The sequence below is a fragment of the Arachis duranensis genome, chromosome 9 (genome assembly GCF_000817695.3).
Source record: "Arachis duranensis cultivar V14167 chromosome 9, aradu.V14167.gnm2.J7QH, whole genome shotgun sequence".
NCBI lineage: Eukaryota > Viridiplantae > Streptophyta > Magnoliopsida > Fabales > Fabaceae > Arachis > Arachis duranensis.
Window position 1 is genome coordinate 83,079,778 of NC_029780.3, and position 13,402 is coordinate 83,093,179.

At 30.8% G+C, this 13,402-nt stretch overlaps 1 protein-coding gene across 1 annotated transcript in view; it reads right to left on the reverse strand.

Moving 5' to 3' along the window:
* Positions 1-558: 558 nt before the first annotated feature.
* LOC127741574 (uncharacterized) overlaps positions 559-13,402 on the reverse strand; it is a 16,629-nt gene continuing 3,785 nt past the window's right edge. Inside the window, exons 2-3 of the mRNA XM_052254314.1 lie at positions 1,158-1,414; positions 559-683 (exon numbers count right to left, since the gene is read on the reverse strand). Of these exons, the coding sequence (XP_052110274.1) occupies positions 559-683; positions 1,158-1,414 (382 nt within the window). The remainder of the gene's footprint in view (positions 684-1,157; positions 1,415-13,402) is intronic.

Consider the following 13,402-nt stretch of genomic DNA (forward strand, 5'->3'; position numbering starts at 1 on the left):
TCTGTTTATTTGTATGTGAAATGCTGACGGAGATGGAGGTGTGGAGGAATGGTAGTATGGGACTTAGATTTAAGGTTAAGCTAAGTCAAGTTTAGATACTCTTAGAAAATCACCTTTTATGGATTCTGTTTAATATTTTAAGCTCTATAATCTGAGTGTTGGTGTTCTAGGATTGCCTCTGTCATTCACAGGACCTTATCTATTATGTGTGTGACACCTTTACCATACTGAGAACCTCTGCTTCTTATTCCATCCTATGTTGTTGTTTTTCAAATGCATGTCAAGAGGAGTCTTGTTAGGCGTCTGGGCTCCTGATGCAAAATGGTTACTGGGTCATTTTGTTGAACAGTGATATAAGAATATGCAAATTAGTATGTGTTTACAGTTTTAAAGAAATGAATAAATCATAATTTACCAAAGTAGTTTCTTGTATCTGAGTGGGAAATAGTTAATTCTATTTTGATGATGTTTTGTTTGGTATGTAATAAATGTAGGTGGTTAGTGATAGCAAGGCATTTACCAAGAAGAACATACAATGAGATAAAGAACTATTGGAACTCACGTTGGATCAGGAGAAAAATTTATTGCTTCATGAAATCTTTGAATGATTATTCCTCCTTTCCTCCCACCATTGACAATTGCTGCATTAAAAGCTTCCAAGAGAAGAGCACCTACTCGATCTACTGCACCTAATAAGAACTTAGAATTAAGGGACACAAAAGAGGTGATAATGCTTCAACAACCAAGCATTCAAAAGAATAATGCTGATCATGACAAGAGTGATAGTGATTGGAACACTACTAGTGCTACTACACCTCCAAGTTCTTCTTGTTCTTCTTCTTCTGTGAGTTCTATGTATGATTGGCATCTTTCTAACACTTTAAATTCACTACTTCTTATTTCAAAATCCATTTTAATTTTAGTTACCAGTTTTTTGCATAACCCATTTAATTCTATTTGATCCCAATTATACAATTATTAATAAAATAGTAAAAATCTCAATTTTAGCTTCAATCATTCATACAGTTCATCTTTTTATGAATACCCATGTGTCCATATTGGTGATCTTCACTCAATGTGATTATTTTTGACAAAAAAAATCAAACACAACAACCAAACATAAAACAGACGAAGAGAAAAATTTGTTGAAAACTCACCGGATTGGGACCAGGTTGTGCGAAGGAGGCCGAGGAGTTGCTGAAGGCGAGGAGGAAGTCGAGGACCTGCTGCTTCTATCTCGACGTCGACGGGCGCAATGACGGCACGAAACTGATTGCGAGGCAGCGACAAGAGACGGAGCGGCGACGACGTCCAGGTCGGGGAGCTGCTGCTACTGCCGCTAGTGACGACGAGGGCGAGGAAGGCACGCGAGATCGGAGACGGAGGAGACCGATGACGAGCTTGTCGGATGATGCTGATAGAAGGAGAAAACTTGGGTCAATGAGATATGAGAGATGAGAGAGCTTCTATGAAAGTGAGGTTAAGGGAGGAGAAGGGATTATGAAACGACATCGTTTGGGAGATTGAAGAAAATGACAAAAAAAGAAAAGACTCGGATCGGTTTATTCAAACCAGCTAGGTCGAACCAGATTTTAAGTATCTAGTTTAAAAATAAATTTTATTAACCGATTTTATAAAACACCAATTATAGAATAACACGTCAACAACTTTAAAAAAAGTTATTTTGGCCATCTTTATATGAGTCTCCCCCTAACATTAATATCTTGCCAAATCTTAAGAGTGAAATATAAAAATAACAAATATGCTTCTCTTTTTATGTTATACAATTATTTTTTTGTCAAACCAAATAATTAATTCAAAAAATGAAAAAGTTAAACATTTTCATGTATTATATATAATATTTTGAATAAATTATATTTTTAAAATATTTTGATAAAAAAATTATATTATATAATAATATCTTTAACAAAAGTAGTTAGTTAATAAATTTTGAATATAATAATCCCATTATTTATCAAGTAATCTAAAACAAAATTTTGATTATTTTATATTTTTATGTTACAGTTTAAAATATTATTTTAATATAAATTTTTAATGTTATAAAAAAATTTTGCATGATAATTAGTCTTAATGAATAAAAATACTCATATATTTTGTATTTATATATTTTATATTTAACTATTTAAGCATAAAAGATTTTATTGCCATTTAAAGTATTATGTATTAAAGTATTGTCATTTAAAGCATTTATTTATGTACCAAGATATTCTATATTTACTAGAGTCCATCAATGCTATTCTTTTATATTTGCCTTTAATTTTCATCTAATAAAATCTAATAGTCTATGTAAACCCCGTTAAATTAGTAAATAATTAGTCAATAAATTAGTTTTTAATAAAGAAATTAGAAATGTGAATACTATATCAAATTAGGATAGAGCTCATCGAAACGAGAATTTTGACACTAATTTCGAAGAAATCGGTCTAAAATTGGACCGAACAGACCAAATTAGTTGAAACGGGCCGTTGATCTAACCGGACCAACCTATTGAATGAACGCAAGCCTTACTTCTCCCTCATTTCTGCAGAAATGAAGCTAAAGCACTCACAGGGGAGAAGAGAAAGAAAAGTGTCCCGAACCCTTACGGTAAATTTAATTTGTCGTAACTCCTTCGTCTGAACTCCGATCGTCGCACTGTTTGCGGCCACCCATTCACCGCATCGAGCTCTACATTTCTACCGGTACAATTTCATAGGTAAGCCATTAAAAACTCCCAGCCACTCCTTTTCCCCAATTCTTGAAAGTATGGTATGGGTATTGAATTTCTTTAACTTTTGATGTTTTAGGATCCAATTAGCTCTAGGAAAACGTTCACTCTTTCTTATGTGAAGCTTGGGTAAGGCGAGAAAACCATAATTTCATTTTAATTTCACTGAATTTGAGCTTTGAGTATTAAATTGAGTATATATGTGTTATAAATGTGTATTAGATTGTGAATAAATAATTGGAGCTTGGAATTGTGAATATTAGAACTTGGAGGAACCTAAGCCTAGTGTTTAATAAATTTTGGAAGGGCTGTGTTTGTTTTAAATAAGTTGCCTTGATCACTACGAGGGAATCGGCCAAGGAATGGTTTAGGTTTCTTGCATTTAATATGTAAGGTTCTGTCAAAACTTAACCTAATGCTTAGTGTTCTTGATATTTATGATGTGATTTGATTATGTGATGGAGGTTGTTGTTATATTGAGGTAGCAATAAAGCATGAGTAAGTTGGTGGTTATGAGATTGCAAATATATTGAATAAAGCCATGATGAATTTGTTAAGATGTACAATGTTAATGAATTGTGATTGAAAGCATGGTTAGAGTATGGTGTAGAATTATGTTGAGTCTTGTTAGTGGTATATAAAGTTGGAATGGTAAGTTTGGTAAGGAAGGGAATGGAAATTTTGGATGCGAATGAGGTTTAAAGGGGGTTTCGCAAAAAGTTAGTTTTTGGCCAAACTTCAGCGAGGCATAACCTGGCTTTCGGATCCTCAATTTGCTTCCAATTTTTTTTAAAGTAAAAATTGAGTTTATGAAGTTTATGCCATTTAAAGAACGGGTGAAAAATATTTTAAATCGAAGAAGTTATGGGTGTTGGAAGATTGGAACTTAAAACTAGTTTTGGTTGCAACTCTGCAGCTTTGCTACTGATTCTGTTATTTTTAAAGAACGCACGTCCACGCGTACGCGTGGCATGAAATCTTGGCGATGCGTACGCTACTAGTCCCATGCGCACGCGTGACATGAAGTCTTCACCCACACGTACGCATGACACAGAGACGCGCGCACGAGCTGCAGTTTCACACTCCCACGCGCAAGCGTGAGCCACGCGTATGCGTGGTCTCTGTCCTAGCAAACATGATTTTTGAAGTTTTAAAACCTATTTCAAACCTCTAAACCTCTGTTTTCATTCATTTAGTTATAAATAGTAGTATTAAACCTGATAATCAGATGAAATTAGGAGATGGAATAACTTGAAAGTGAAGTAAAGTTGAAAAGTGATGAATTGATTATGAAATGTTACAGATAAATCATATATGATACTTGGTTGGATATTCAAATGAATGATTATGTATAATATTTGGCTTAAATGATTAAATGATTTGAGATACGAGATTCCCTGGTTAAAGTACCGTGGCTTGCCACCACGGCTACCAGGTTGAAAACTTGATACTCTGTTGACCATACGACGTAAGGGTGACCGGGCATTTATAAATTCCCGGAAATATTAACCCCCATTGAACAATATTGATTATTTGAGAAAAAGCTATGCATAGACTCTTGGGGATGCACGTCGAGGGAGAGTCTAAGGTTTTCAGACTTGTCGGATTGGCTGGATAACCGACAGATGAGCCTCATCAGCTATAGGACAGGCATGCATCATATGCATATTATTTGAATTACTTGCTTGTGCATTAACTGGGTGTGCCTAAGTGTACTTGCCATGCTAAATGTATATTTGTTACTTGCAATATTTGTAATCTTCTTGTGCTTGCCTTTATTTGTTTATCTGTCTGTGAAATATTGACAGAGATGGAGGTATGGAGGAATGACAGTATGGGACTTAGATATAAGGCTAAGTTAAGTTAGGCTTAGATACTCTTAGAAAACCACCTTTTATGCCTTCTGTTTAATAGTTTAAGCTCTATGATCTGAGTGTCGGCGTTTTAGGATTGCCTCTGGCATTCCCAGGACCTTATATATTATGTGTGTGGCATCTTTACTATACTGAGAACCTCCAGTTCTCATTCCATACTTGGCTATATATATGTATAGTGATGTATATATATGTACTTAGCTTTCTCCCTTTCCACATAACTTGTTCTTCTGATCCTCTTAGAGGTTTATGGAGAGGCAGGATTTGGTTATGTACATTTGGATTTTGGATATGTATATATACATATATATGTGTAAATATTCTCTGGCCAGTCTTGACTACACGTGCTGAGTTAGGAGTTTGTTATTTTGTATCTTTGGCACTCTATTCCTACTTTTATATTCCTATGCTTGATGGTTATAACTTTCTTAGCACGCAAGTTAACTTGTTTCTTGAGCGTTGCGCTTTTATTTTCCGATTTTTTATTTTCCCTATTCTTCAAGGCTCCTATTATATTACAATCTTTCTGCTATTACATGTACACATTTTATTTTAGAGGTCGTAATACCATACCACCTCTGTTTTACGACTTAAGCGTAAAGCTCAGTGTGGTAGGGTGTTACAGTCTATATAAGTATAGCACATCCAATAAGCACATAATTATTGTACTCATTTTAGACATACCCTTAAATCTCCATCATTAATCGTATTTGTCATAATAATTTCCATTATTGATTACAACTGTTGTCTCTTCTTGATTCTCATCAACTCTTGCTCTTGATAAGATTATACTTTTTTAATAGGGTTAAGTACAATTTTGGTCCCAAAGATAGGGGCTGAAAATTTTTTTCGTCCTCAATCTTTTTTTTTGCTTATAAAATAGTCCCTAAGATTTATTCTTCTCTATCAACAGCAACAACAAAAATAAAATCACCAGCAACAACAATAATAAAATCAGCACCAATGAATCAAAAGAGAAAACAATAAAGCACAAGAATAATGAATCTGAATCCAAATCCGAATCTGAATTAAAAGCACAAGAACAATTAATCAAAAGCAAAAATAATGAAGTCATCTTTTCTTTTTTTTCCTCCTCTTCTTCTTCAGCAACAACAATGAAGCATAAGCAGAATTGAAAACAAAAGTTGAAGCAAAACTGGAAATAGAAATAGAAGCACAAACTGAAGTAACACAAGCATCAAAATTAAAAGAACAAAGAATCATATGCAGAATTAAAAACAGAAGTAAAATCAAAAGCATCAAAATAAGAAAAATCAAATGTGGAAGTAATAGAAGTAGAAGAACAAAGAATCAAAATTGGAAACAATGTGATTAACAAATTCAAAATCAGAATCAAACTTGGTGGATTAACAAAATCAGAATAAGAAACATGTGATTAACAATCTGATTAACAAATCCAGAAACATAACCAAAATTGGGGATAAACAACGATGCGACATGAAGAGGGAGAAACTGCTGCTGCCGTTCGTGCATGTTGCTGTCGCTGAAAGGCAGCCTAGCCACCGTCGTCATCACGGTAGGAAAAACTTTTAAAAAGGCTTTTAGATTTTGAGAAATTAACAGCTTTTCCTTTTAGAAAGGATTTTGGATTTTGAATATTAAATGTTTGGTTTTGAAAAGAAGCATAAAGCGGTTATTAATTATTGTACTTTAAAAACGGTTTTATTCTCGTATCTTATTGTAGCAATTCTATAACCTTATAGTGAGAACCCTTTCGAGGACAATATTCTTACTCCCCTACAGGTTTTTCCCTTTTCAGGATATGGGTGACGGAGCTTTAGAAGAGTTATATTCATTTTCAATTTATTCGACATTATTTTGTATTATCTTAGTTTTTATTTTTCCCTCACCTTTATTTCTAGTAATTTTTGCAGGAGGATAGGAGTTTTGATATGTGAAGTTTGTATATTGGTATGATGTATATATATTTATGTATTATTTGTAAGTATTGTAATCAGTACTGTAACAGATGGATAGAAGATTTGAATATTTAGTTTTAAGTTTTAAACAGGCTCATATTTTAGTATTAAATATTTTAAAAGTCATCGTAATACTCGAGCTATCAAAGTGGCGCAGCCGGAAGCATGAAGCAATTAAAAATATTAAAACTATATACAAAGTCAGGTTATTACGGAAATATAATCACATAAATACACTATTTTTTTATACTTCTTTCAATATATATATATATATATATATTATACTATCTGAATTAAAATGCAGATCAATTATTATATGTAATTAGACCTATATATATTTGTAAAAAAGAATTAGAAAAAATAAATTATATTATTTTTTTAGTTTTTCCAAAAAATTGACAAAACTAAAACAAGTTAATTTTTTTATGTATTATATATAATTTTTTAAATAAATTTTATTTTTACAAATATTTTGATAAAAATTATATTATATAATAATATATTTAACAAAGTAAATAGTTAATAAATTTTAAATATAATAATCAAATTATTTGTCAAGTAATATAAAATAAATTTTAATTATTTTATATTTTTATGTTGTAGTTTAAAATATTATTTTAATATAATTTTTTAATATTCTAAAAAATATTTTGTATAATAATTAATCTCAATGAATAAAAAATACTTATATTTTTTGTATTTATTTATAAAAAAACTTTTATTTTTATATAATAAAATATGTGATAATCTTCTCTCTCTGTGTGTGTGCGTGTGCGTGTGCTTGTTGTATTAAAACTAAAAAATTATATATTTTACTCTTCGATTTAATAAATATATTTTTAATAAATTATATATGATGAAAAATATTTTGTGAAAGATATTTGTACACCAATTTTTCATATATATATATAAATAAGTCTAGTCGAGTTAGAGAATAAAGAATTGAACTAAAAAAAATAAAAAAATATTTTGAAATAATAAAAAATAAAATAAAAAATTTAACAAAAAAAATAAAAAAATATTTAGAAATAATAAAAAATAAAAAGATGATCTTATTATAAATATATAATTATAAATATTATATATATGAAACTATAAATTTAAATTAAAAAAATGTTTTTTAAAAAATTATTATCTATTTAATATTACCACAAGATAAATATAAATAAAAAAGATTAGAAGAGAAAGTCATGAGGTAGCATGTATATTAAAAGGTCTAAAGAATTAAAGTATATATATCAATCCTATATGAGTCATTATTACATACATGTAACACTCTTACTATCCAAATGTCACGCTTTCAGCTGCGCTACTCTGATAGTAAAAAGTATTACAACGACTTCATATAATTAATAATAATGTAGTATTATGATATAGTATCAAAATTTTAATAATTTAAAGACTTAGAGTTCAATTATTATTAATTTTAAAAGAAAGAACTAATTTCAGCATAAGAGAATAATGAAGGATTATAAATACTAATTCAAAGACAATAACAAATATAAATGAACTCAAATCGTTCTATTTCAAGATAAAAGAAGCTTCAATTTCAAAGTTCATAAACCCAAACAAATTAAACCAAGATGTTAAGACTGAACAAAACCAAAATTATAACTCATATCTAATAAAAAATTTATTTTGGTTTTTCTTCCTATGCTCATTTCTTTTCTTTCATTGGTTTTTATTATTAAAATCTTTATCAGAAAATATGCCTTTTTCTTTTTAAATTAAAATACTCAAAATCAAAATCTGAAGATATGATATTAAGACGCGACAAAAAAAATTTTTTCCAACGTGCTTTGATGTATCTATTGCATTTTCTTAGTCTTTATTGATGCTTGATGATGTTCTTATAATATAACAATTATTTGCCCTTCCAAGTCCGATTGCAATTCCAAATGTCCATCATTAATCGTATTTGTCATAATAATTTTCATTATTAATAACAACCGTTGTCTCTTCTTAATTCTCATCAATTCTTGCTCTTGATAAGATTATACTTTTCTAATATAACAAACCAGCAACACTACCCTTTTAATTATAATTTCAAATCAATTTGTACCTGAAATATTTAATACATAATTAATCGTAAAATCATTTTAGCCAAATTTAATACCTGAAATGTTTTTCATGTCTCAAAAATTGTTGATGTCTTGTTTAAGTTGTTTAGAAATATTGTATTATTTGTTGGTTTGAAAAATATTGTACATGTAGTGATAGATAATATTCTGAATTATGTTGCTACTAATAGATTGTTAGAATCTTAATTTTCTAAATTATATTAGTCTCTTTGTGCTGCTCATTCTATTAATTTGATGTCCTAGGATTTTAGAAAGTTGGAAGAAGTGAGTGAAATTGTGTCACAAGCTTCAATAATTACAAAGTAGATATATAATCATTGCCATCCATTATACTTGATGAGAAAATTTACAAGTGGACAGAAAATATATACTTCAACCAGCTCCAACTTGTTTTGTCACTAACTTCATTGCTTTATAAAGTAGTTTAGTTCAAAAGGATGCTTTGAGAGCTGTGGTGACATCTAAAAAATAGACAAGCTCAACTTACTTCAAAAAAATTAAAGCTAAATATATTTGTGAATCAAGTCTTGAATTCTAAATTTTGGAGTCAATGCACTAATATTATTAAGGTTACTGATCCACTTATTCGTGTATTGTATATTGTTGATAATGAAAATAGAGTTACAATGAGTTTTCTTTATCAAATTATTTATAAGGCTAGAGAAAGAATGGTGAGAGGTTTCAAAAATAAAAGAAAAGAAGTTTGTGGATCTCTATTTAAAAATTTTATATACATGTTGGAATTCACAGCTTCACAAAAATTTTTATGTCGTTGGTTATTGGTTAAATTCAGCTTTTTGATTCAATTCTTAAAAATTTGAAAAGCATAAGCAAATGATTTTTGACTTATTTGATGTCATTGAAAAATATGATTTTAGTGGTCCATATTTGAATTCTAAATTAACAAGTGATATCAGAATCTTTAAAAATTTTGAGCAAGACTTTAAAAAATTGTCTATAACACTGAACGAAGCAAGTGATATATGGTGAATTCTTATTAAGTTTAGTATTTTATTTTTTATTTGATATTTATGATTGTGATATATTATTTTTTTTGTTAAGATCAATGATAAGAATCTTATGTGTAATAGCTTAATTTTGCGGTTAAACAACTACTTTTTATTGAAAGCATCTTAACTAATAATAATATATTATTATTATTACTGTGTTTTTAGTTTACTTAGTTTTTTATAAGTTGAGATAAGTCTAATAATATAATAATTGAGCCCAAAATTTATTGACACAAGTTTAAGATTGGCACTCTCCAATAAACTTAGTTATGTTAATGCATTCTAATAAATCTTTTATGGATGAGATAATTAGTTTTTAATATTATATATATTAATAGCTAATGTGATTACTCTAATAGAGTAAATATTATGTATTTTAATAAATCTAATTTTAATAATTATCTACCAAATGTGTTTTTAATATTATATATAATACATCCTTATCACCCCCTTATTATGCCACGGCCCCTTTAATATAAGCCACCTTCTTATTCTTTATTTATTTCCTTCTACGGGAACTTGAACACATGAAAGAGAGAGAAAATTAATGCCAAAAGCTCCCATGGTTCCAAACTCTAAGTTTGGCTAACTTTACAAGAAAAACTTTTATCAAAATTTAAACTGATTAAAGAGTTCTTCTCATCCTCTTCTTTAATCTCATATCAATTTCTCTAAAAATATTTAAGGCATGATCATAGTTTTTTTCTTAGAATGTTTCGGCCATAAGGTAATATGTAACACTCTACCACGCAGAGCTTTACATCTAGAATGTAAATCAGAAGTGGTGAGGTGCTATGACCTCTAAAAATAAGAATATGTATATAATATAGTTGAAAAGAATTTTAACTAAGAACCTTGAAGGAAAAGCTAAGCAGAAATCAAGACCAGACAATTGTCACACTCGAAAAGTTTTAAAATCGAAAGCTTATACAGAAAAACCAAGAGACATGTTATATAAGTAGAGTTCCAAAAGATAGTTACATAATCAAGCTCTAGACTCTGCCTGCGAAGTAAAGGCAGGCTAGAATATCTATTTATACAACCTAACAACCTAAAAGACGTGATAAATGCACATGTTTCTCCAAGTCAGCCTCTAAGAGGGACAAAACATAATAATACAAGGTGAAGAATCAATACACATATATAAATATAAACAAAATACAACTCTAACACCCAAGAGTTCTTCACGTCCAAAGAGTCTCCATAATGCTCAGTGCGGTGCCTCACATCTTGCTTCTGAAAACACCAACATATGTATGAAATGAAAACCGGGGGTTCTTAGCATGGTAAAGGTACCCACATAGATAATATATAGGATCCCAGGAAACCCAAAGGCATTCCTAGTACTCTGACACTCAGGATCAAACTTAAACTTAAAATTAATTCTAAATTAGAAATCTTGGTAATCTATCTAAGGAGATTCAAGTTCTAAATCTAACCCTAACTTAATACTTCACTTTCTGCCTCTGAAACTCCAGTGGAACAATTTTCATCACGTCCCCATCATATGAGGAATCTCTCAGTTGCACACACATACAAAACAGACAAGGAAAGCATAAGTATAGATAGTAGTTATAGCAAATAGCTCAGATAGCAATTAATCACATATAAGCAATTAGAAAAACCAAAGCAAATGCAAACTCATACAAATTATACAAATGCACATGATGCATGTCTGTCCTATTAGCCATGAGCTCACACATCGGTTATACTGTCAGAACCCGACATATCCAATAGTGAATCGATGGATTAGCACCCTACCACCTTCCCCACATCCAACCAATCACAAATCACAAAGAATGTGGGGGAATGAATCGAGGGATTAGCGCCCTACCATCTTCCCCACATCCAACTCATCAATATCATCATTGCCATTAATTATGTCTTTTTCATTATCAAATCCATTATTATTCAGTCACATTCTTTCAAAATTCATAATTTTAACTCAGTCCTTAACCTTCCTCTTTCTCATAGCCAACCTCATCATTCTTCTTCCTCATCTCTTATCTGGAGCAAGTGGATAACACCGTTGCATCTTACTTGGTATCTCAAATCTTATTCCATAATCATCATCTAAATCAAACTCATTCATCATCATCTCATTCATCACCTTCAACATCTCATTGAATTAATAATTCACTTCTCAAATCTCCTTTGATACCAGAACTAATTTCCATCAACATCCTTACCCCTATTCCGTAGCTAAAAACCTAGCTATAGGACTTTAAACAGAGTTTTTAGAAGTTTGAAAAAATCAGAAGAATGGTCAATATTTTAAAAATAGTGAATTTTTATCAAAAAAGTGGTTTTGGAGGTTTACAAGCTTGCCAGAACAGTCAAACAAGGAAAAACTGAGTTTGTTGAAAAATGGGGCTTGTGCATACACATTATTGCTGTGTGTATGCATGCACCAGAAGAACTTTCCAGCCTGTGCGTACGCATCATAGTGTGGGTATGCACAATTGCAAAATCCTTAGGGTGTGCATGCGCACACCCCCTCGTGCATACGCACGAGCCAAAATGCACCCTCTAGTCTGTGCGTGCGCACACTAGCGTGCGTATTCACACACACCAAAAATCTTGGTTTTCTGCAACTTAGGAAAATTTAGTTTTCGGCACCCAACTTCTAACGTCCATAACTTTCTCTACAAAAATATTATTTTCACAAAATTTATACCGTTTTAAATTTCTTAAACTTATCATTTGGAACAAATTTCATTCAAATCTAAAATCGGAGGCTCAAGTTATCATCCATCGAAATTCATTAAAAATATATTTTTACCAAAAGAGATGAAAACCTCTATTTTCCAAATTCTCAATTTCAAATCGAAGTTTCACTCCTCAAAACAACATCAAATATACTCAAAGAAATTCCACATCCATTTTACTCTTCCACAACATTCCAATACTCAATTTTAACAATTCCAATCCAACAATTAATAGCTAACAATAATACAATTTATCAATAAATCATAGCACAACTGATAATCATTCATCAATCCTCATCAATCTCCACAATCATCAATTATCACACATTTACATAATTAAACTCAACATATCCACCAAATCACTAAACCTCAACAAGTTCGCATAGTTCAACCTATCCTACGGTCATCTAGTCTAAGTTTTCACATTACATTATATATTATCTACGAGAAACCAAACTCATGCCTTGGCCAATTTCTCTGTAAGCCACAAATGCCACAAATTCTCTTCTCCGCAAGCCTCAAGGGCTTCAAACCAACTCAGCCAACTTACATCCACCACAACTTAGTTCCAATTCGACACTTTGACTTCAATTTTCACATGAATTCAATCTAACACCATACAATTTCATATATAGCCATAATTTAAATTTCTAATCCTCATAAAAGTCAAAGATTCACAAGGGTTAGGGTTTCCTTACCATTACCCATGGTTCAAATGGATAAAACTCAGTGATTACCCGCTGCTAGAGTTTACCTAAACCATCAAAATTATTTAATTCTTTAATACCCAAAATCCCAAATTTTGAAACTGAATAGAGATGATTTGGGTGAGAAATCTCAAGTTTCTTACCAAATTGTTCAGTGAATTTTGTAAAGGATTCTGAGACAAACTCGTGGCTGCTAACGACTCATCAATTGGAACTTTAGATTAAAAGTTACGTGGATTTGAAATTGGACAAGGGTTTAGGTTTGCTTCCCCACCTCTTCCATAAGTTTAGTGTGTTTCATGAATTTTGGAGGAGAAGGAGGCTGAAGCAAGCATATCTATATATATATATATA